Genomic DNA, 25,849 nt, shown 5'->3' on the forward strand with positions numbered 1-25,849 from the left:
AAAATAGTACTTAGTTTACTTTCACATAAGTGAAGAGATACAATTGCACAATGGTGGTTACAATGGTAGAAATACATATTGTCAATAAAATGTTTGCAAGAGATTTAAAAACATACTGTACAGCACCACATCTGAAATTGGGTGATGGCAAAATGAATCATACTCCATGTTTAAGTAAATTAAATGTTTAAGTCTTTCATTTGGAATAAATAAAAAATATGGTGTGCAATTTGTGTCAGATTGCAACCAAGAAATTTCCTGAAGTTGAGCAATATATAGATGGAAAAAAAATGATGAGGTAAAAAAGACATTCATGCATTTAAGCCACCATTAGTCTCTGACTCTAATATAAGGCAGATCATAATCTTTTTAAAACTATGTCTTTAGCCACTTAAACTCTCTTTAGTGCTTTTCATGACAAGGCCTTGACAGACCTTGTAGAATCATGAGTTAAGATGCTTTTATTTCCAACAGGTCTTTTTTGACAGGCTCAGCCATGTTAGAAATGTATTGTATGGTAGAAAATGTTTTTCCTTGATGGAAAAAAAAGTAAATTAAAAGAAACCCAGAGGGATGGATGCTTTAGAGTTATCACAAATGACACTGTTCAGGAGTGGGGTGAGGAGAGGGAAAGGGGAAGAAAATTATGTGTCATCTTCAGTCTTAATGACGTGGAAAAGAGTGACATTAAACAGGACTTGGTGTCCATTATTCCAGGCATAGAGAGCTCTATCTCTTGCATTGTAGTCAAGCATGGATATATGAAAATATTGATTATGGAACGGAATGTCTGTATACTCGTAAGTGGAGGTTTTTGTGGAATAAGAGTAGTAGACCTTGGCTCCTGTTAAGTGAGAGTTAGTAACATATAAGGTGCCACAGATCATGAAGGATTCTCCAGCACTTCTCTTTGGATAGCCTGTACTCCAGCTCTTCAGCACTTCCAGTGTATCCTGGTTTAGCTGGCTGATGACAATGTTGCCTGCATTCTGGTTGGTGGCATACACAGCCCATAGCCCAATTTCATCTGCCATCAGGTCAATATCAGAAAAGCCACCCCAGGTATAGGGGTAGACATTGTGAAAGCCAGCATACTCAAGGCTACGCTGTGCAAGCACCCGCCCAGTGTCAAAGCTGTATTTGATGATGATGTTGCTCTGATACTTGTTGAAATAGAGGGAGCCRTTGTAGACAACATGGTTGGTTCCTGCCCATTTGAATGGAAGGTTGTATGTCCTTGATTCAGCCCCGCTGACAAAGTCTGCAATTGATTTATATTCACGAACAATTTTATTGTTAGTATAACTATCCATGTACCAGACCTGGAAAGAAAACAAAGATTGGGAGTGAACACCTGGAACACAATCCGTGATACACGGTCATGAGACTGCATGACCGATACATTACCAAGAAAGAAAGGAAAGGCTTTTAGGCATGCAGAAGGCTACCAAGTACAATATTGTTCATGTTTCTGTTACAAAGCCATGAGGAACTCGTGAATTTCTAAATCAGAATTTACCTATAAAAAATGGACTCTCTAGGAAACTATTAAAACCACAATGTCTACAATTTCAGATAAATTCAATTTTGGATTATTTAATGTTTAGGTCTCTGCTATATGGGGCTTGCTTAAAGATATTCCAGACACTAATAATCTAAGAGAGAGATAGAAAATGTTGTGTGAGCTAAGCTTGGTCTTATGCTTATGAATAGATTTGGTTGAATTTTTTCAGCTGAACCTCTAATCAATGAAAACCAGTGAATTTTGAGGAAAGAAACCAAATATAGTAGTGATGAAAACAGTGGAATTTTAGGAATCATTCTTCCCCTTAAAACAAAAGAAAACAAAATCAATTGATTTTTTCATTTTTGTGTGCCAGCTACCATTTTCCTCTATTTTTCTTTCATGTCTTTTGCCTTTTCTCCCTTTAGTTTATCTCAGAGGAAAATCAAATCCTGACTAATAAAAGAACAGATTAATTTTTGGAGTTGTTTGGTCTGCTGATTTGAAAAGTGTTGACAAAATATTTGTTCAGATGCCAGTTCAGCTCCCCATGTTTCTAGCAGCTGAGATCCTGTGCGGGATATGATTTAATTTGCATGCACACGGGAGTGCATGTTGCTCCGAGAGGGTGGCTGTGAGGGGGATGTGGAGCATCCCTGGTGAGGGCATTGCAGGGCTGCAAGTGTGCGGGAGGGGGCCGCAGCGGGGAGCAGAAGAGACGTCCTCAGGACCGATGGGGCTGGGCAGTTTGCTGCGCTCCAGAAYGTAACCGAGATGGCTGGGACCTAGGCGAACCTGCAGGGACTCAGTGGGCAGGGGAGAGCTGCACACAAACCTTTAGTAATTACTATTTCTATGTTGCCTACCCTAGTTGCTTTGGTCTTTTTCTTTATTTAAAAAGTTTCTGGATCTTATACAAATGAAACCTAGTGTTTTGACTTCAAAAGCCCTTTGGTGTAAGGAACACCTCCACACAGCTCTGGCCAATTTGGGATCCTATCACAGATCCAAATGATAACAAAACTTGGATCTGAGCAAGTACATGATCTGAATACAGCTCAAATTGGGCCTAATCCTGCAAATTTTGATTGCCCTGGGTTATGGATTGTGTTCATTGGTAAAATTATTCATGTTGGTGTTAAATTACTTGAGTTCTTAAAGATGGTCATTAAAATATAATGTAAGGAAGAAAAAATTTGTATAGTGATTTCAGACAAGCATGCATCATCCATGAAACAGTTTAAGGAAATGGCACAGTAAGCTTAGCTAACTTTTGTCTTTGAATAYTTTTGCACAAATGCTTTTAGTTTTTTTTCTAAAAATATTAAACAGTGAAAATGACGGAAGTACAAGAAACTTGCTTGCAAGTGTGACCTAAGGGAAAAATCTCTCTTTATAGATTAAAATAATGCAAGTAAAACTCCAGGACACAAAGGTATTTAGTGCTTTAACATACTCGGTTATTTTTCTCAGATGCTAATGGATCTGTCATCCAGGCTCCAAATCGAGTTCCGGATATCTTGACTGTAATGGGGCCTGTAATTTTCATCAATTTGCCACATGCTGAAATTAGAAAAACAAATGCATTAATGCAAACAATTACACAACTCTCCTTGACATCACTCAGAGCACAAGACCAATTGCTCTAAACTAAATAGTGGCTCCAGGGGATTCAGGCTTAGGTTGAAGATGAATTGTCATCTTCACAGTATGATCTTTTCTGTATTGAGTAACACAGATATGTAAAAACATAAAAAAACCTAATAAAATGTATTTGTTTATATATTTTTTGTATATTTTAAAGCGCAGATACATTTTCTGGGCATAGATACAACTTAATAAAATATCTTTCCAGATGCAGTTAATAAAATTTAATAATAATTAAAAAGAAGACATAACCCCCCCTAATTTTAGGTCTCCAGWGGGTAAGAGAAATGTTTCTCTGAGTTGATGAGTGTTTGAGTTTTCCATTGACCAGGATAACAAGAAGGTTAGAAGGTTAGGGGTAGACCAGGAAAAAATGGTTTGATGTGGGAATAGGTACCCACATGCCCGTGTCTGACTCTTCGCCACARTTACACACACGTAGCTCTTCCATGCCCACATACAGTATTATGGGCCTGTTTGATGCTGAGAACGCAAATGTGAGAATTATTCAGGAACTGTGGCTGTATCAGTTGGCTTCTAATCCATTAGGCTGTCTCGTAGTAGACTGTCTGGGAGGAAATAATGAGAGTCGATATGATCTTGAATGCTGACCTTCCTAACAATCCAAAAATCTATATTTTAGGGGACATTAATAACATACCCATTAGCAGCAAGCCCAAGGTGGAATTCATATGTTTGCCTAGGGGCTTAATATCACACAGTGGTGTAGGTGATTAAGTGAGATAGCATGTTGTTGAAGAAAAGATTTTCCATATGAATGTAAAAAAGTGACGCATTTCATTTCTTTTAATTTAAAAATAAGTACTTCTCCATGATACATAGTTGTGCTATAGTGTATAACGCAATCTATCTAGGAAATGTGACAGACAAACTGTATATAATTTTGAGAGTGAATTTATTCAGTTCAGAGGAGAAGGTCACATCATGCCTGGATTTTCTACTTTATGTAGCTGACAGGGAATGTATTGTACCAGGCTGCTTCAGTCGATTAGCATGGGGTGATGCTGCGGGAACAGCTCAGGGACCGCTCGTGGGCATTTCGTTCACGGCCAGGGAAATGGGCTGTAATGAAGCTGACTGAGTACATGCTGAGACCTCAGTGAGCAGTGGGGGTTGGGCCTATTTTCTGGGTCAATTTAAAGGCATTATTATTTACGTCTCTTGATWTATGTATCTTAGAATCTTTTGTTAATATTTTGGAGTTTAGCATTTTGAAGAATCTTACGTGTTTTTCCCCAGTTACTTATCATATTACAAGAGATTTTTGTTTAGGACTTTTTTGAAGATAATGCTGCTAGTGTTGCATGCTGAGTGCTGTTTTTCTACCATGCTGCTAGTATTCTGTGCTGCGTGCTGTTTTTCTACAGCAATAAACTGCAGTTAGTCAGTTTGGGAAGCTGAGGGCTATATTCTAGCAAGGTGTCTGTCTGTCTGTCTGTCTGTCTCTCTTTATTTTTAGGTGGTATGTTAGTAAATAATCTCAGAAATGGGCATGAGATAAACTCAAACCTTTGAAGAGGGCTGAAACAGTTTCTAATAAGATTATTAAAAAACTAACAGTGCATAGAAAGAAATCAGAAAAAAATCACTTGTGAATTTGTAGTTTTTAAGGTAATTAAAATACAAATTGAGTGAATGTGTGAGTTAGGAGGGTACACTAATTAGTATCTTTAAAACATTGCATTGAAATTAGTAGTAAAACTGAAAGTGGCAAAGAATTTGGAATTCTAAAACATCTTGTTTTTTTCATAAAAAAACAAMAAAAAAATCCGGGAAGCTAGATATGGAACCAAAAATGAGCCTTGAAATTTTGCTCCTGGACTGCCAAAACGTAAAGAGCCCACGGCGGAGCTGCGGGGTGCTTGCACAGCCCACCGGCAGCCTGGGTGACACCCTGCTTGGGCAAGCCTGGGCGCGCGCAAAGCTGTCTGTGAGGGTGGCTGTCCAAAGTGCAGCTTGGCGAGGAGGAAGATGCAATAAGCAGTAACAGGGAAATTACAGAGAGACAGCAGCAGTGCAAACCTGGTGTGACGCTGCCACTGAGAGCAGTCGCCCCACTGGCAGCACAGCTTTTGCCCAGGCCAGGCAAAGCAGCCCCGTGGGACACCCCAAGCAGCTGCTTTTGGCTTGCTGCAGGAGCCGGGGCAGGGGCTGCGCACAGGGAGCCCTGGGGGCTTTCGCAAAGGCTTGCACGGTGCTGACTTGTAGGGGGCAACAGAGAGAGCTCAAAGCCCCCTATCTCCAGCAGGAGGGGGGTCAAAGTATGGGGGTGCTTGTAGCCCCCACTGTCCGTGGGAGGGGGGTGCACTCATAACTCTTGTGTGCGCCTGTGTGTGTCACTGGAACTTTTTGAGATTAGTTAGAGAAGGCTGAAAATTCAGAAATTTGTAGGTTTATTATCATTTTGTAAGTGTCTAGTACTGTGGTTTATCTGTTGTATTACTTGTATTGATCCTGAGTGTATAGTACACTGATTGCCATTTAATTACTTGTCATTAATAAATCAATAAAACTCTTCAATCCTGATTTAGTTTAAACTATGTGAACTGAGCAGTTTCCACCTGTGACAGGAGTTAGATGTTGCTAGAGAATGGTCTTTCAAAATGTATTGAGATATTGTTCAATGGGAAAGAAGAGATGGCATTGTACTTCAAGGGCTAAATGATCAGCAGTTTATGAGTCCAGGACATATTTATGTGATTAAATATTTATTCCTAGAGAGAAGGTAGTAGTGTCAAGAAAGGAAGACTGTACGCAGAGTTACTGTTTAGCTGAGGGGCAGATGACTGAAAAAGTGACAAAACCTCTCTTTTTCAGCCTAATAAAACAGAGCATCTTCTGAGACACACAAGGATTTTTCTTTCTCCTGCGCTATAGCATGTCCCATTTTTCCCTTGTTCATTAAACAAAAACGCACAAATCTGCTGATGTGATATAACCTGATGGAATAGGTATTTAGAACTAAATAGTRATATTATGTATACTTTTTCTGCCTATGGTAAGTCAGTCCAATTGTAGTGATGATTTGTATCCCATCAGCAGGTTTGTGCAGTAAACCTCAGCAGTACACAAGGGACTTTTGGCTTGCTTAGGACAGCATGGGCTAGAGCGTTCTCTTCTGTGATTTAGAAGGAAGTGGTAGAGCAGTCAGTGCCCACCTCCAGTGACTAAAGGCTCTGATCCTTTCATGTCCTTCAGAATAAGTCTTGTCATCACAGCCCTCTTACAGCTGGGAGATACTCAGGAACAAGAACTTAACATATGACGTCTCCTACAAAGTTCTAGGCCAAGTAAGTCTAGTCCCCTCTTATTGCAAACAGTATATTTATGTCTTGCTCTTCGTAAAATTAGTAACATGATTGTAAAATTGGGGAAACATTTTTTGCCCTTGCCCACCCTCACCCTTACTCCAGCTGATTATTGTTTCAGAACTTCACTCTTCTCTTCGTTTGAAAACTTGTCAGGGCCAAGTGTATGGCTGGTGTCAGTCTTCTCTTGTTTTGAGCAGTCCGATCTCAAACCTTTGCTTTTAGAAGCCTGTGGACCAGAATCCCCTCTGAGTTGAGATAGAACTCCTTGGAAGAACAGCACAGGCCCCAACGCATGTCTCAGCTGGATGGTCAACTTGATAAATCAGCTTATATTATTTCGAACTGTTTAAGGCTGCCACAGGTAACCTTTGTAGAAGAAAATTACCCCAAGTATTCCACAGATGAACTGGCTTGCTAAATACTGGTCTTGAGAACAGAGTGAACGTATGGACTGTTTGATGATTAGAAGGGAATTGTAAGACTAGGAAAAGGTAATTGAGGCCAAATCCTCCTCCCCTTCTCATTGAAATCCCTCTGAAATTCATTTCAGATTTTATTCTGTCAAACCCTGAGACAGCCCTCTAATGCAGTGCTGCTTCTTCCAATATTTGAAGGTAAGAGAATCAAGTGAATGCAATTAAGGAAACACTAAAACTAAGTTATTCTTTTTCTTAGAGACAAAGGTATCATTGTTTTCTTCAGTTTTGTCTTTTGGAGCTTCACCTTCAAATACGTTTACCCATTTGTTAAAGCAGAACTATAAAATATTGGCAGAATCGGGGTCGTTTATGGTTTAGCTCATTATAAAGTTGCAAGTGTGCTGTCTGCACTAAAGTCTTATTGAATTACTATTACAAGTAAATAATTTATTCTAAATGCGCAGCATTTTGATGACATGTTGCTACAAAATGCAGTTTATTGATCTTTTTAACACTGAAATAATTAGTGATACTGACTTTAAAAAGATAACAATTTCCTTATAGCTTGGCCAAGCCTGGGCTTGCATTTGGTACAGAAGTTAAATGAGAGCTCTTTCAAGACTAAAACTTAATATAACATTTAACAGTTCACTAACAAAGCAAGGTGAGTTTTCTGGGTGGTTGTAAGCACTTTGAATTTTGCATTCAGTGCAAGAAGTTTCCTTCACCCCTCGTCTAGTGTTGGAAACAGCTTCTTCTTGCCTACTTAAGTGTAAAAAGTGTTGCTCTAATGCCAGCCTATACTCTCATCTGCAGCACAGACCCTATAATTGTTCGTGTGGCTGTATTAGAATTCACCTTGCATGCTGAGGTTTTTTGCTAGGGAATGGTGACACTAATGTACTGAAAAAGCAGTAACATCTACGTAAAMGTTCTGTGACATGGCATGTTCAGGTTACTTTCAGAGTTTCACTTTGCAAATAAAATACAATTCTATGTTGTGTCATACCTTGTAGCTAACATAGGAGAATAACAACRACTGGATAGGTATTAAGAGAATGGGAGTCTAAAATAAAAGAATTCCTAATAATTTCCAATTAAGAATTTTCTTTAGCTCATTTTGTATCTGGGGAAATGGAACATAGACAAATGTCATGTGAAATGTGCAGCATTCTGCCCTAGCATGTGTTAAGCCTGTTAGGAATTCACTTTGCCAGTCTGGGAATTCCCAGCTGCCTTGGTACCTTGGTAACCCTTTGGAGGTGACTCTCAAAACATCTTTAAAGGAGAATTTCTGCCTAGGAGATGGGAACTGTGGAACAGTTCTGTCAGCTTCAGGCTTTGTTCCCCTTCAGGTTGTTTTCTATGGTCCTTGGAGAGGGAGTCTTCAGTGCATCTTCAAACAGATGCAAATACTTTACTGCCATAGACTTTGTGTTCACAGGACCTTCCTGCCACACAACACAGGGCGGCAGAGTTTGCTCTTCTATCTAAAGCCCCTGTGACATGTTATCAGGCAACAGGACGTTGCTGGTAGATGTTCTTCTCACATTTAGTATGGGAGATGTTAGTCGGATGTGTGACTTCCAGTGAGTTTTCCAGTTTTCCAGTTTGTCTGGACCTCATTAAATCAAAAGGAAATTTGAGGTACAGTAACTGGGGCACTTGCAATGCCTTTTTTGAACCAGAATGGCACCCCATGAAAAAAAAAMCAAACAAAAATTCTTGAATTATTTGGCTCAAAATTACAAAAAGATAGAATTTTGCTACTCTCTCTGTTTTTCTCTTGCAGTGAGCATAAATAAAGGAGCTCTTGCTTCTGAAACTCATCAGATACAAAAGATAGGCTTCTTGTTTCCTTTAGAAAYAATATAGAAAATGTTTTTTCTAAAAACAGCCCTGGAAGGCAGACCTGGTGGCCAGTGTGTGTGCAGTAGAGGAGATGGTAAAATTATTCTCTACTATGCCCTTCTGCCAACCCAAAAATGAGTAACACATTTGCAGTGATTACCCTATTTGAGATGCATGACTTTTTTTCGTTGAATCTTTGTATCTACAATCCCTCGTTATTAAGCAATTTATGACAGGGGTCTTTTATAAGCAAGGTATTACTATTTTTCCCATACCAGTATTTACTGGTTGTGAATTTGGAAATATAGTTGGGATAGATCTCAGTGAAGCAGAGAAACCATCTGCCACATGAATTTTCCATAACAGTGAAATGGCTGAGAATTAAAACTGGCCTGTGCATTTCTTTACATGGCCAAAAGCTCCCTTTTTGTTTACTTTTTTTTTTCCCCTCTGGCAGAAGGGAATGTATGAGGATGTGGAGATGACTCCTGTCATGGCTGGAAAGCTTTTTTTTTTACTGGTGGAAAAATTCTGGCTATAGCAAGCCTCTGCTCTTTAATTCCATGACAAGGGAAGGACTAGATGGTAATGAGAAGGTAGGTCATATGCATTTCCATACTAACAAATGTCAGAGAGTTCGGAAATGTTTAAAAAACAAATAAAAAAACTTTTCTGAGTTTTTTAGATTTTTTTTCCAGCACAGAAAGATTCGGATGGGATTACACACTCTTTTAGGGYGGGGTGATTTGAAGTTCTCAGTGATGACCTCTTTCTCTTGACTTCAAAAGAAGCAGCTCACCAGGTTAGAAAATCCCAACCATTACTGCTTAGAGTAATTGGGAAATCAAACCTCTTGAGTGTTCATCCATCCTAAATGAAACTGTACAAAGAGCATCATATAGTGCACAATCTGGATGTTTATTGCTTGATTCTATCTTAYAACAGTTTTCCACCATGGACTTAGTAAGTCTGCTTGTGCTTTCCTGTACTGATATTAAGGAAGAAGTGGAGGAGCATGTGGTCGCCATTAAAAAAAAAAAAAAAAAAAGCAGAGGTACTACTTCTGTAGTCTGGGAAAGTCTGTGGGGCAGAACGCATCTGAAAATTAGCTCCAAAGTGAACAAATACCAGGAGAAGGTTGTGAAGACCAATTGGACAGAGAACTATTTTGAAAATAGGTAGGAAWGGGTAGTTGGTATTCCCAGTTTCTGTGATGTCGGTGAATATGGGTAGCTGCTATATATACCAAGCAAGTGTATGAATTATTGAAGGGCTTGCAAGTGAAATAAAATCCATCWCAACCAAAACATCCTCCTGTAATGATCTCAAGCATTATTATTCTATTTATTGTAGCTAATAAACAGGGGAAAATGAAGTGAGTATTTTTTTTCAGTGTGCACAAGCCATTTCCATGTGCTTCACTTCTTTCACTTTGCTACTTATAATCAAATTTGTCACAACATTACTTTATAATGTGAGGGAATGAAGAGTTACTTCTTACTTAATGGCTGTATTTCTATTCTCCTACATAATGCAAATCCAGGAAACATTGCCTACTTATTAGAGCTTGCTAAGAGGAAGCCTGTGGATTCTACTTTAAGCGTGCAATGTCTTGCTCTGTAATCTTTGAGAAAGTGACTTCTTCTTGCCTTTTTGTTTCTTTATGTACAAAATGGAGATAATATTTATCTCCTTTGAAGAGTTTTGTATTAAAAGATATTTGTAAAGCTCTTCAAATCCTGAAGGGAAAGATGCTTTGGAAGTGCAAGTGTCACTACARTCAATAAATGCCTGCACTAATACCTCTTTTGCCATGATGTAACAGCATTTCTTTGGCTAAATACGATATTCTACTTTTCAAGTCCTAAGGAAAAATGTTAATGTAAAGTGTTGTTTAGATTCTACATTATAATTAGATGTAGCTACAAATGAATCCAATGTGTATCTACTCTAATTACTTTTTCATGTTTCATAAGCAATGGTTGGCAGAGAGTATTGGCCTCCATGAATGCTAGCCATATCTTTTTTTCCCAATTTGTTAAACATATTATTACAAAAATAAGAGAGTCCCAAACATGTGCATTTTCTTATGCATGCACATACCTCACATGTCTGCCTGCTAAAGATTTACATGTGCATAAGTGCATGCAAATTTGTAGTACGGGCAATTATATTCCTACACTCTATTCCTACATGTTTAATAGCATGCACCCTTTCAAAGTTCTGTGGCCAAATATTTTAGCAACTTCAACTTGAATTTTCTCCTATTCCAGGGAGAGGGAACAAGTCTGACTCATCACAACTGCTATAGTAATCATTAAACTTCAGTGAAAGTAAGAAAACTGYTCACTGTATGCTAATGACTGTTGCAGGGGTTGCCAGTGCAAATGGAAGATCCCTTTTAAGTGGCCATGACCAAATAAATAATGCATTATATAGCAGCTATATTGCTGAATAACACCTGCTAGGGAGAAGAATGGCAAAATAGCTATTATACATACTGGTTATATAATTATATTGTGAAACTCACCAAAAATCTTTGACAATTCAAGACAGAACCTGTGGCACATTGTGGCCAGTCTGCCTTCTCCTGCCATAGGTTTCTGGTTATCAGATTGGCATGGATAGCCTTAATTGGATCATCTCCAGTGTGGTGAATGCGGCTGGGGAGAGGGGGTAGCCATGAAAGCCTATATGCTCGCTGATCTGTACGCACACTACCAGCTTTCAAGAGTTACTCACCGTAAGCCTGACCTAAGGTGTTTTTAGAAGAGKCAGATGGGTGGACCAGAAATGCAGCCAGTTGCTTATTAGGAGAACATAAAAGTCATTTAAGCATCTAAGCCCAGAGAATAATACCAAAAAAGATGAATAAATCTGTATTAGAGCTTGAGAAGGCCAAAACCCTTTTAATAATTGGTCGGAAGCCCTGCTTTTGACCACTAAAACATGTGAAGAAGCTCTAACCCTATTATGAAATATCAGATTGGTAGTAGTTCTCCTAAGTAACGCTGTCTACCATTGTTGTAACTTCAAATTGCACTTGTATGGGGTGTTGGAAAATGTACTTTGTTATAAGACTTTAGAAAGTTAATGGGGAAAGGAAGATGCCCAGGGAGGCATCAACATGYTAGAAAAAGGGTATCATGTTTATTTGAGTGCACTAGGGGCATGGATGTGTAGAGTAATCCGTTTTGTGCAAATATTTTCTCTCTGTTGTTAATATGCATTATTTTTATAGATTTTTTTTTTACATTAACATATTGAGAGAAATAACATGTTTTGCAGGATAGAGAGGAGGGGAGACATGGATAAAAAAATGAGGGAAATAATTAGGAAATAAAAGGCGAACATCTATCTGAATACACCTGGTCATTCTGATGTTTAGAATGTATCCTGTACTGTAGATACTTTACTGATCAGTGTTACAAGTACACGCCATAAAAGCAAGGAAAAATGAGATACTCATTAAAGATGAGATGATGATCTTTTGGTGCCTAATACACTTACTGGAACATTCAGAAAATATTGGCTATTTATACCATTTTTCTTGTTTGCTGCAGTATTGTAATGCAGCCATTTTCTTTGACTGCAAGTGTGCCTCCAGTCAATGCAGTAATGTGCTATTATGTCTGTGTACTGAGGGGAAAATAGGATCATAAGAGATTTCTGTTTGAAGAATTCTTTCATGTCTTTTTGCCCATCATTGGTATGCTATTTCTAATGGAAAATAAGGAAATTAAAAAAAAATAATTTAAGAGGATAACCCAGCCCAGATTTTTCTTATTCTATTGCCTCAGAAAAACAAAGAGGCACTGCTTATTACCTTAAAAACATGTTTCGTGTCATGTGCAGCCTTTAAAAGTRAAACCCCCAACCTGGTAACTAAGACATTGATCACAGGGTTGAACTTTGTAATTTCTATTTTATTCAAGTTCAGTTTGAACTTATAAAATATTTATTTCTCACAGAAGGGGCTGCAGTGTTGGCTGTAGAAGTCAARATTTTACTAGTAATCCATTGCGGTTTCTCAGAATGGATGGAATGATTGATTTCCTAGTGAACTAGTCTGCACCTGTGAGCTGGTGTGTGCTTTGTCCCTGCCTTTAAAGGAGACCAGGCTAAGGGGTAGACTTTGCATCATGGTTGTAGAGTAGGTACTTACTGATCACCCCTATTTGGGAAATGGAAATTAAGGTTGGCATTTAATAATGATAGTTATGGCTTCTAATTTTGGTAACTGATACAGAGCTGGTGCTGATTTTCAGAGAATGTTCATGCTGAACATTCACTTTTCCTAAATAAGTCAGCATGAGAACAACCAAGGTGGAGACTGATGGTCCTGCAGTAGTAAATCTGTTGCATTGCTCAAARTGGATCATTGCTGTGCTTCCCGCAGAGACTGTGCTTCGTTACTCTGAGTTAGGTGTCATGCTAATTATGCTGTATTGCAAATTGCAGAACAGCACATCTCTGCTAAATGCTAATGTTACAGGTCTACAGACAGCACAGTCTAAAAGGCCTCTCAGATGTTGTAGCGGCATTTGAATCAAGGTTGTGATGTGGACACCTCTAAACTGATCCCAGTCTACTTTCCACTAAATTTTTTTCATGCCGACATCCCAAAGATGACCTGAGTAGCAAGCCTGACAGCTCCCTGATGAGTTGTAAATCTCTCAGGGTTTAAAGTTGCTGTCTTTTATAATTTTCCATCTTAATTTCTCCTGTATATAGTAGGGCAGATTCTCCTCTATGATACAATGGTGTAAACTTAGAATGATATGGTTGACCTTGGTGGAGTTACTCTTGATTTTTATTAGAGTAGCACAGATCAGAATAGAGTGTAGTCTTTCTTCAGACAAGAGAATAGAAAACTTCATCTTTCTACAAAGCCTACTAAAAATACACAGCTGAGGGACCAAATTTGACAAGAAATTGTTAACTTACTGAGCTTTTTCATGCAGTCTCGAAGCCTGGTTTCTAAACTGAGTACCCGCTGATGTAGTTCCTCATAGTCATAGGCACCAATTTCTTCCTGAATCCCAGTGAGAACGGTAGACAGATTCCTAATTTCCTCCTTGAATTGGATGATTAATTTGGCATCAGTTTTGTATTGTTCCAGAACTGGGATCAGTGGTAAGAGCTCATCCATCTTTTCCTTCAACTCCTGTAACAGGCAATCATATGTGCATTAGAGCAGTTTAAAGGAGTTCAATCCTCTAACTCCCATTAATGTAATATTTATGCATGATTATTAAAATGACTTGAAAATGCTTATTGATTGTAGTTACAGATCTATTATTAGCATATTGTGAAAGTCTTAGAAACCTCGGGATTAATGGCAGTAAGCAGTGGATAAAATGCATGAGAGAACAGTCAGTTTTTCCTGAAAGTATGCAATTACCTTCAAGAGGCTCGAACCAAACCTCTTGAAGGTCTGACTTTCCATTGGCAGGGTGTAAGAGCCCCAGTATATTTCAGGAGAGAAGGTGATTAGGCCTGAACACACAGTGACAGTCAAAGATGTCATACCTGTTTTACAGTGCTGTCATAGTTGGTGAACTGTTATTTTCTTTTTCATGCCTTAAAAATACTGAGTTCGCTTTTTCCGTAATGGCTGTTAAACTCTGTTTAGTGCTGATCTGGCCACAGTGATATATACATCTTTCTTCTGAAGTAATAAATTCAGAACCTATTGTGCATATGTATAGTTCAAAATGTACTTTTCTTAACCATGAGTTGTATTTGTCATCCTGCTATATCACTACATGCCTTTGAACTTCCTCAATTGTTCTTTGAGCTTGACTATCCCAGATCATTTTATTGTCACATGCAGTTGGTGCTGCCTTGCCAATCCTATTCTTAAACGTTGATTAAACAAAATAAGGCTCTATTTTGCAATCTTGGGTTGCARTCTCTTCGCAATCTCAGATTTCTGCTATGTCATACACTTTGAGAATTTGTCTCAATCAGTTTGTAACCTATAATGGCTGCTCATCTTTTGTCTTGTAATTATTTTTTTAAATGTGCAAATCTTAGAGACTTTGTTAAATTAATTTGGATAGTTAGAGGGTCTTTTTTTTAAATTTGTTTGGTTATTATTCTGTAGTACCATCAAAGTATCCTTGCAATCAAAAGGTTTTGCTTTATGAAAAGCGTGCAGGTTTGCCTTGATGTATCATCTGTATATAARGATTTGCAAATCTGTTTGCAATTTGASGGAACAGCAGGACTTCCGTGAGCAAATGCCAGAGGGACCAGAGGAGATGCAAGCCTGGGCAGAACAAGAAAAAGCTGGAAATAGAGATCTGTTAGGTGCTAGCATTTGGTGATAATAGACACTGGGAGCAGATGAGGACACCCAGGGAGAGGCTTTTGAAGGGATTAGAAAATCAAGTCCTAAAGAGTAGATGGAACAGTCAGCAGATAGAAGGGAAAGCAGGAGAGAACTAAAATGGAAGCCCAAGCAAGAGAAAGAGGTGCAGAAGCAAATGTGGTCAGAGATGAGCGGAGACATGCACATAGTTTATTATGTCATGTGTATTAAAGGGTGTAATAAACTATAAAACATTTCCAAAATAAATAATATTATGATGCCAAACAGAATACTTCTCTGCTAAGATATGAAAGAAGCTGATAGGCATGGTCACTATTAGAGCTGCTTGAAGATCTGTCTCTGAATTTTTCCCTCTCAGACATGTTCTATAGACAGTTTGAGAGTTCAGCAGTATCAGTTCATCACCTAGCGAATATATTCATATAGTTTTAAGAAATGCTTTCATATGGGAATTATTCTTTACTCAAAATGAAGACTTGCATGTTTTGTTAGGAAGTGTATTTTACACACAGGTCATCTTAATAGCTAGAAAACTGCATTTTAAATTACAAGCAGATATGTTGTTATAAATGGATCTAAGAGTATCAGGAGTTCTCTTTGTACCTTTGGTTCTATTTTCAAGGGGCTTTCCAATTATGGTAGGTTAGCAGAATTACTGAATTGAACAGAAAGAAGTGGAGACTCATTTTTGTCTGCTGTTAAAACTATTTTTATTTGACTGTTCTTATTGAAAACTTAACTTGAGCCTAATTTATACCTGTTAAAAAGAACAGTTATTTTGTGTGTGATGATAATGAGAGTAGGTTTCATGATTTAGAAAGCAGAGCTCCAGAACCCAATATTTTTGGTATTTAATTTTGAAATGAACTTAGGCTTTGGTTCTGTGAAGCAGTAAGCTATCAAAAATCATGGTTAAACCGTGATGGGAAAAAAGAACAAAGCCTGTAAAAATTCAGCAAGATAAAATGTATTTAAGAGAATTAGTAAAGGTAACTTATTCCTAGTAGGATTTATGCCAAATAAGGTATCTTTTGACCAAACTGCTCTAACTTTTGGGGGGATCAGGTATCTTGTGCCTGGCATAAATGCTGATTTGACAGAAGTATAACCATATGCTCAAGTGTGATCTGGATCAAATTTGTACTCTTTGGTTCTCATAAACATGGAACCACAGTGTTGGAACATTTCACTTTGGTAAAGGACATACAGATGTTTCTGGTATTTTCATGACAAAGACAATAATTTTCTTGGAATCTGCTGGCACTCTTAGCTTGTTGTTATGATAATGATGCAAGAGCTAATTTGCATTGCAACACTAGTAGGTGGTAGATGTATTTTGGCACTTCACGCCTGGTGGTATGAGGGGTAATGCTATATCTAGAATGAGTTGCTTTGTCTCAGGAAAGATAGAGCACTGGGATTTTAGTAAATCAAATTTCAGAAAGCCAGCAGCATATTGTATTGTGTTGACCTTTTAAATTACTCTGTAATTTGATTGGTTGGAAATCGGTTTTATACTCCTGCCAAATTGTCAAACTGAAGTTAAATGACTGGCCAATACAAATATCGAATGTTTGAAAGGTTAGAGTAGTGCTGAAAGCTGCTACCTTTGACATCCTATATCAGACATTCAAATTTTGATATTTTGTTTCCAAGGAAAACTATAATGGGAATGCAGAATATATAATGGCACTATACAAATGTGTTGTTACTGTAGCGAAGAGTGCTAAAGAAAGTTGGAGACATTTCTTACTGTCTGAAAATGGCTGGGACTATATACTCAAACTCTAAGCTAAACTAAGAATGATAACACAGACAATAAAGTTTTGTAGTCAGATCATTAGTATACTTAATTCCTGGCATTATTAAGACCCRTTGGATCTGAATGGATCTGAAGAATAAATTAGACCCCTCGTTATGTACTTGCTGATTTAGGTATCTAACTTCAGCACTGATGAGAAAATTAAGTCCATAATTGTGTGAGCTTTCATGAAACACTTCAAAAGTATATRTTAGGTTAACATAATTTAGTCCTCAGAATATATTTTCTAGATCCTATCTGGCTTTCTTGCAGGCTTGAAATATCCATTTATCAGACTTGATATTTAAAGTACTTGAATATGCTCTTGTAACATTTTCTCCTTAAGAGTACTTCARATAGCTTTTTCAGAATACACAATGCTATTTTGTAATCTCTGCAACCCCTCTTCTTTGCAAAAAGATTGGCTTGTGGTTTCTCTTGTCATTAAAATTCTTTGGAAGTCTTTTTTTAATCACACAAATATGACTGGGGTTGATTTCCCTCCTCCCCTATCCCAAACCCAAAATAGCAAACCCTCAAACATGAAATTAGTTCTTAATTGTACTGGGTAAARATTACAATAACCTGATTTATTACAGGCTTTCTTCCCTTCAACTGCACTAAATGTCAGGCAACAGTAAAATTGCAGAACTCTCTAGTTGTTTGCTATTAATTCCATTGGATCTCCACATTAATCACTGGTGCTTGCGTGAATATAAATTTCTCAGTATGACATGCACATTGGTACAGAAGAAAACAGGAATCTGTTTATAGTGACATTTCTGTAATGTCTTAATAATTAATGGTTACTCCCTATTACAATTAAATTAAACGGAGCAAAAGATTATCATCATAAAGGAAGCTTTATTACGCTTTTCTTTTTAATGTTGCCTTTGTGTGAGCATTTCAAGCTGAAATCTTAGCAGTCCATGCATTGCCGCCTAGTACATTGCTTCCAGCAGGCTTTCAAAGTTATTGTTAAAATAAAACCTACTTGAAAATGCTTTGTCATTAATGTCTTCCGATCATCTTCAATTTGCCGAAACTTGGCCTTCAGCCCTTTCATTTGTGTTTCCATTTTTAAAACATACTGGAAATCCCTCTGAGTCCGTAGATTTAAAACTTCAATAGATTGGGACATATTCTGAACCTGTTAAAGAAGAACACTCTCTAAATGCACTTTTTGTTGCTTTACTTTTTTTCCTGGTTAGGTAGTTAAATGTCAGGCAATAAAATGTGCTTATGTCAGTGCTTTACTTGTGAGTCATTTATACCACAGCATAGTTTTAAATTCCATAACCGCATGACAGTACAAAAACTGAGCCACAGGGCTAACAGAGGACTAGCAGGAATAAGACCTTAAAGGCAGAGAGGGAGAGGGAGGGAGAGAGAAAAGGAGAGAGGGAGAGGTCCTTTCAGTCCTGTTATAAAGACAGGATCAACAGAGGCTATTAAGCACTAGAATCTACTTTGTCCTCCTGRTCCTGACTGTCCTTCAGGATGTGCTCTGTAGCACGACTTTTCTCTCAAGCCCTTCAGGAGGGCGGGCACTGAGAGCTGGAGATACTTTCTTGGTTAGTATGAAGAGCATGATTTTTATTGCTAGTAGGCATTTGTATAGTAATTCAGTACAAGCAATCCATGAGACTGTTCAGAGATAAGATTGGATGGTCCCATCATTGGACAGGTGTTTGGCTATGATTTCATAAGGACATAGAAAATTAGAAATTTTATAAAATTGTCTCACTGGTACAAAAATGCATGAAGTGAGTGTTCAAGTAACTGTTGTAGAGCAAGTGAATTTGTAGCTATAGGTAGCACTTTTGCTACAGTGAGACATGAATAGAAAAAATAATACATGAAGAATAGTTTACTCTTATATCTAGAGTAGATTATATGTATTTTTAACTGTACCTGATATAAAGGCAATTCTTTTGTCAGTCATAAAACCAACACGATATTTTGCAAGTGCAGTTATTCTGTTTCAAAAGGTGTTTCGTCTTCCCAAAACAGGAAGAGGAGGGGAGTACTGTAAAAATATTGGGCATTACGTTGAAGTTTTGTCTCAAGCCAAAAAAAAAAAAGTACACCTTCCTAATATAGGACAAAACCAGTAGTATTCCTGCTGTTTACAAAATGTAAACATGTAATGTTTGAACTTACATTTGTGACTGTAGTTATATATTTTGATAAGGACTATAGCACATTGCACCTACTTGTTAAGAGAACGTGTGGATTTAGTATAATGTGATTCTCTATGATCTGGAGCTCTTAAAATAGTATAGATTAGCTATTAGACAATTGCCATTGGCAGTTCTTAGAAAGTATTTTTAATGGAAAAAATTATTGTTTCTCTTTGCTCTGCTTTATAATTGTTGAAAGCAAGCAAATAAAGTCCTTCAGGGCTTGGAAGAACTTTGAATGTTTCCTTTTGACAGAAGCTGCATTTGCAGAGAGGCTCTAATTAAATGACTCTTTGGATTTATTGGACTAATAATATGGCACTACATACCCATGTTTACCACAGTTCTAATCATAAGTAAATAACTTTTAGAGACTGATGATTTAGRTTCCTCTGTGACAGCTCAAAAGCTGTGTTGTGAACTTAACCTCTCCCCCTGCCCAAGAGAAAGTTTTATTCATTATTATTTTAGTGTTTGGGAAATATGGTAGAGCAAAGRCTCTGGGCCCTGAAGTCTCCCTGTGTTTTGTTAACTAAACAGGTACAATATGAGGGGTAGCACATCCTCTGTGCTGTCCCTGGGMCCTGAAGGGACGTCATGTGGTGACAAAAGCCATAGCTTTTTCTCTGAGTTTTCTGACACAACATTTTATACCAGTTCCAAAACTACATCTGCTGAATGCCATGAAACTGTTAGGAATGGTGAGTCTACCCAGGCGTTCAGAGGGCTTGTGGTTAAAGATAAAGAGCATAAACTTGGCTTAAGAATTAAAACCAGGCTGATTGTCATTTATTCTGGAATTCAGTGATCACCCAGGTTGACTTCAGTGATAGAGTTACAGGTGAGATAAGAACCTGGCTCTGATTTTGTAAGAGTAGCATGTTAGCTTGATTTGGTTTGGAAACTTGATGTGCAGGCAGACATATTTAGAAATGTAAGGATTTAATTTTTAACTTTGGCAGTCATAGCTGAAACATTTCTGAATCAGATCTAATCCTGGCTTCTCTCTACTGTCATGCATAGTAAGTGGAAAGCCAACTAATTCAATTTGGTTGAGACTTTTCTCAAGTTTAGAATACTACTCAGGTGATGTAAACCCTGTGTAGAAGATTCTACCCTCACCGAGTCAGAACACAGAAGAAATATAATGTATTTAGCTGGGAAAAGGAGGAGGATGTATTATTTCCCAGGGATTCTGAGATTATAAAATGGTTCATTAAGACCTGTTAATAGTCTGTAGACAAGAGGAGAGGGCAAGGAGAAGTGATTGAAGTTTTGTGCCAGGAGCAAACATGCCCCCTGATCTTTACACTTCAACTTTCATTTGAGACAGGGATTGTTTGTATTTGAAATGTTTCCAAATTAGCTGAATCTCATGCTATGGACTCCTTTACAAGCTGAAACTAAGCCTCTGCTGAAGTTCACAGAGGTTTATGGAGGAAAAACTTGCAGGATCTGGCACTATATTAGCACTGGCATGATTTTTCTGTGGATAGAAAAGTATTGAAAAATGTATGCTGAAAAATAGATTTTTAGGTCTACATTTTATAACAGATAACTCTTGAATAACTAGTTAGATAACTCTTGTATCCTCCATTATGTATTAAATTTCAAGAGCAAAAGGAGTAGACTTCCATGGGAAGCTTAATGATCAAATGGAGGAATTTGTTGGGAAGACTTACCTTCTCTAGCAGTTGTCTAAGTTGCCTGCTTTTGGCATCTCTTGAACATAGGTTTTGTTCAGGTGCAACAACAGTACAAATGCATCGGCCGTCAGGATCCTGGGCTGAACTATAAACTTGCCACCCTTCCTTGGGGCTAATCTGAGTCTGTAACAACACAATAATAATAACAAAAATAAAGGGAATTGAATTGATGTTTTTGTTTGAAGAAAACCCCCTCAGAATATTTTTGTTTATTTTTGCAGTATATGTTTGGAATGCAGTTCCTCCTGTTTATCATTTATTATTAACTAATTAGACTGGTGATTTCACACAGTTTTGTCATATCTCACACCCTTGTATTACTTCTCTAGAAGTGTCCTGCAAACATTGTTGCTGGTGGAGATGAAAACAGTTTTCTGCTTGTGATTCAGCACAAGTTGGTTGATATAATTCTTTGCAGAGGGATGTTATGTTTTTCATCAACAGAGAACAAATATGTCCTTTCAGCCTGAATGACTTTTACTTTAGACTAATGGAAACAACAAAGACAGAAAAGAACAAATATGAAAACCCAAAGAGAGAGCACAGTGTATGTGACTGAAGCCATAGGGACTTGGCTCAGAAGCAATTCTGAACATGGGTTAGCAGGTTTGCTCTTAAAGATGCAGAACGCAGTAAGCTCTTCTCCATTGACTTTAACTATAGATACAAGAAAGGGAAGGGAGGCTTGCTGCTGGGTAGTACTGAAAAGTGTCTGGGGGCCCAGGGCAAAATAATGGCCTTTGCACTGTCCTTCTCTGGGACAGAAGAAGGCTAGCCCTGTTCTTTTTTGAGCAACCAACAACAGCAAGAAAAAAAAGCAAAAAAATCATGTTTGCTTGTGGAGCAGGCCAATACCTCACTGCCTTTAAAGTTTGTGTGATTCCTTGTGAGACTAGGTACGTGTATGTTTAATGGGTTGTATAAAAATACACAAGACTAGAATAAGAAAAGCAATATAATTAGATGACTGAACAGATTCAGATGATGGAATTAAATCTAATGGATACCAGGAGTATATTTTTTTTACTTTCTCAATCTGTAATTTAATATTATGCATTATTCTTTTATATCTAATAATATAGTATTGACCACTGAATTTCATAGTACAGATGCTAATGGATTACCACTGAAATAATTTTGCTCTRGACACAGTTGAAGTCAATTACTAGCTATATTATAAAATTGTATTCAGCATCAGGACAAAGAGTGATTATTAAACCTTGCAAGCTTTGATATCRATGCTTTACTGGGTTAGAATATGCAGTTGCACAGTTCCTCTCCTCAGGAGAGATGCAGTATCTCTATAGACTGAGGTTAGATGAAAAGGTGGCAATTTTTTCCTGCGTGTCAACTCAATGTTAGAAGAAGAGCACAGACTTTTTTCCCACAAAGACTCTTCTGAAGAAGTCACTGAAGATAGCAGTGACCTCTTCTACTGTGGAGTTAATTGAAAAATCAAAACTGTATTGTTGCSCGGTTTTGCAAGGAAAACTAAAGGATCATAATCTCGATGACTGTAAAAAGAAGATAGCTGAACTTGCCTTAGGCTTCGCTACAAAGGCAAATCCAAAGTTCAGTGCTAAATTATACCACTTCTGTGATGTTCTTAGCTTTATTTTTAGGGCAAAAGGAATCTAGTTTAAGAGGTGGAGAACAAAAAAAAAACCCAAAATTTGCAGCTGCAGGGACAATTTAAATTGGTTTTGAGTAGCTACTAAAATTGTGAGCTTGAACAACTGAAGCCTCTCAAGACTGGTAATCCTTGCAAAGTGTAAGCTCTGTTTACTCCAGCAGTTTCCTTGTGCCTCTGTAGACCTTATGCCAGGACAGCGATGTCGTGCAATAGGAAGGAAAGTTTATCTTGAAGTTCAGGAACATCTATAGACCTAGTGTTTGTGATTATAATTCTTTTAGGACAGAAAAAGTTAGTCTGCGTTTATGAACAAATTGTGAAATTTGGGCCTTGCACCTGGTATGTTTAGATTGGTAGCAACYGATTGAACTGCATTCAAGCAAGTGGCATTGTGTTAGTCCTAATGATAAATATGTCTCTCTCGATTTTTCTAGAAAAAAATGTTTATTGATTAATTTGGCAGATTTTSTTATGATGCCTAATGTACTGCTAGATTTTTATTACTTCTCTCTGAGAGAGACCTTCTGGCGCAATATGAGTGCACTGGGACTGGCTGCCCGTGCACAAACGCGTGCTAAGATAGTATCCCACCGCTCAGGCTACTGCTCTTTGCAGTATTCTGTGTTTCCCTATATTTGGGCCATTAGGGTTCCTCCATCAATTAGAAGGGCAGTGTGAGTGAATATAGATAGAGAAAAACAAGCAGGTGTGTATAGGTGCATTTCTTTGCCTTTTTTTTCTTTCTGTTATTTTTTTACTTTGACATTTAATGCTTACCTCAAGCGGAAACTGCTGTGCCACCCAGGAAAAGAGCTAGAAGGCATCAAAACCTTATGAAAGCTACTGAATCTAATCTTCAAATGCAGGCTTACTGCTGACAGGCCTTAGTAAACAAACAAGAAAAGAAATAACCAAGTGGAGAAGAAGAATGATGATAATAAATTATGCTAGTTCTTAAGAATCTGGGGAAAAAAGAAAGAACCCCTACAAAAAACAATATTTATTACTCTCTTGGCAGGCAGCTGGGCTACAGACTCACTTCACTTACCTCAAAAAGATTTATTTTTTAACTTGCACTTCTGTATATTCTGATAAAACTATTATAGCTGCCTCCATTGTTACTAGGGGCAGGGCAAATGGCAGTGCATATACTTAATATGATTGCTTAATATAAACAATATTTTTCTGTTTGTCTTGYGATTTCAATCCTGGGGCTGTAATAGAGCTGAAAAGACCAGATGCTGCAGAAGAGCAGCCACTCTTTCCCCCGACCCCACCTCATYGTACAGTTCTTCCAGCTGAGAGGCAGAGAAAGATAACAGAGAGCTGGAGTTCTTACTCTTTTTTCCTTTTTTTTAATTTTTGAGCTGTGTGAGTGCTAGGAGAGAGCTTTTGGAGAACTGTATGTGCTGCACTGTTCACTGGGGCAAGTGGCCCACAGATGATGGTACCTCGGAGATCCCTTGCTGGCAGGTAACAGTCCGTTACTGATGACCAGAGTATTACTGAACACCAGGGACAGAAAGCCTCTCCGCCAGCATCAAAGGTTTAGAAAAAAGTAGCAGTTTTGGGATGCTCAGTAGTTTAATGCAAAAGAAACACATGATTGAAGATGATGTTTTTTTCAGTAAGTGGATGTKGCCAAGCTCAGATACCACCTTTTCGTGATTGTGTCCCCAGCTCTGCAGACGCTCCTGTTACCCTCTTGAAACAAGAAATGTGCAAGTAACTCCAATTTAATGAGTGCAAATGGCACTATTGAAATAATTCTTAGGAGGCATTTATATCATCAGTGCTCTGTTGAAGCCAAGGGAGGCATGACAGTTTACTCAGAAACTGGTGCTGTTGATATAAATAAATATATATATATGTATATATATACTCGCATACTTGTTATTATAACTAGTGTGGGCTTCTTAGCTACTCAGTTACAAGTTTAAACTTGGACTTAAATGAGATAGGGAACTTTATTACTTGTGACATATTGCCACAAGAACTAGTAATATGTTCTGTAGTTCAATGGGAAAAGCAGTTACACTTAAAACGAAATAGAGCTTTTCCTTGTCTCCTCACATTCTTGCTGGTCTAAAACACGGCAGAATTCTTTCTCATGACCAAATTTAATTTATTTAAAAGTAGCAGTGTTTAATCATCTTAATGCAGTGACTTTTTGCAGTAATGTTTTTCCTGCATACATGTATTCAATTAATTAAATAGTGATTAGTAAATTCATCATTTTAGTTAAAAAATTAAGTTCCGAGAGTAACGAGCTATTATACAAGTAGTGAACATTGTAGTTTACATAACATACTATTATATAAACATCTGATTGCAGTTACACTAAAAGTACAGGTATTAGAGTTTATTTTACTAAGCATGAATACCAGTATAATGTTGCCTGTTGTCCAATTAAACTGCTACTTTAAGTTTACACTTCTCAGGAATAGTTAATCTCATGATTTCTTTATCTCTTCATTAACAGAGGCTGCTGTATATGAGCATCAACCATACAAAGTGGTATTTGTGTCATTTACACTGCTTCCATATCAGCCTTTCTAGAAGTCTGGTATTCAGTCTTCTAGTACCAATTTTATTCAGTTTCTAACAGCTATTTATTTGCTTAACTGTACTTCAATAGAGAAGAATAAGAAAGAAACAGAGTCTTTGCATATTGTAGAGACTAGCTAATATACAGTATTCTTCAGACAAAAATTAAAAAGAAATCTACGGTCTGATCTCAAATTGTTTTTCTTAATACTATATATTTTTCTGGAGCAGTAAGCACAGGAAAAAAGTCTAGGCAAATGAAACAACATTGCTGTACTATTTTTAGCATTTCATTCTCAAGATGAAGGCATTTGTTCTTAAATATTTAAGGATGCTATTTTAAAATCTTCCCTTTCATAGTAAGACCACAACATGCTCACCAATGTGCAGTTTTATAATGCCCAAAGAGAAGCATGCATTAAGTGATGATAGGAAGATTAGTAGCTTAAAAAGAGATTTACAAAGAGGCAACAAACTAAAGCTTTTGCTGTCACTTAAATACTAGTTCAGCATTAGGATGGCTTGCAACACATCACAGCTACTTACTAGAGTATCTGAAGTGGAAAGTCTGGTGATATTTAGTCCTACCAGAGATGGGAGAGTTTGGGACATCCAGTTAGAGATCATTGCCATGGTACTAAGAACAGCACCAAGCTTCAGCAGTGGAGGACTCATTGCTGTGGAGCTAATGAGTTTTCATAGTGACTGATTATCATCCCAGTGCAAGCTGGCAGGGAGAGGCGTGACTGCAGCACACAGCAGCCACAGCGGGAGAGGAGATCAAGCTACCCAGATTTAATCATCCATTAAAAACACTCATATCCTTATTTGCTCTCTTTCTTCTTTTACTAACAAATACTTACGCAGACTACCTTATGATGCTGACCAC

The 25,849-nt window shown here is 37.7% G+C and overlaps 1 protein-coding gene across 3 annotated transcripts; it reads right to left on the bottom strand.

The window, feature by feature from the left end:
* Positions 1-615: 615 nt before the first annotated feature.
* On the bottom strand, positions 616-25,635 carry OLFM3 (olfactomedin 3). 3 transcript variants are annotated; one of them, XM_026067325.1, is made up of 7 exons: positions 25,503-25,635; positions 23,804-23,813; positions 20,757-20,892; positions 17,886-18,041; positions 13,701-13,920; positions 2,961-3,067; positions 645-1,322 (listed from the first exon to the last, which is right to left on the bottom strand). In XM_026067325.1, the coding sequence occupies exons 1-7, from the start codon at positions 25,633-25,635 to the stop codon at positions 645-647; spliced, it is 1,440 nt and encodes a 479-aa protein (XP_025923110.1). The 3 variants fall into 3 exon arrangements, with proteins under 3 accessions (XP_025923109.1, XP_025923110.1, XP_025923108.1); XM_026067324.1 differs by lacking the exon at positions 23,804-23,813 and having other exon boundaries at positions 616-1,322; positions 20,757-20,903; positions 25,507-25,635; XM_026067323.1 differs by lacking the exon at positions 23,804-23,813 and having other exon boundaries at positions 20,757-20,897; positions 25,483-25,635.
* Between the last annotated feature and the right edge of the window lie 214 nt (positions 25,636-25,849).

This window comes from Apteryx rowi, unplaced genomic scaffold (assembly GCF_003343035.1).
Source record: "Apteryx rowi isolate R43461 unplaced genomic scaffold, aptRow1 scaffold_258, whole genome shotgun sequence".
NCBI lineage: Eukaryota > Metazoa > Chordata > Aves > Apterygiformes > Apterygidae > Apteryx > Apteryx rowi.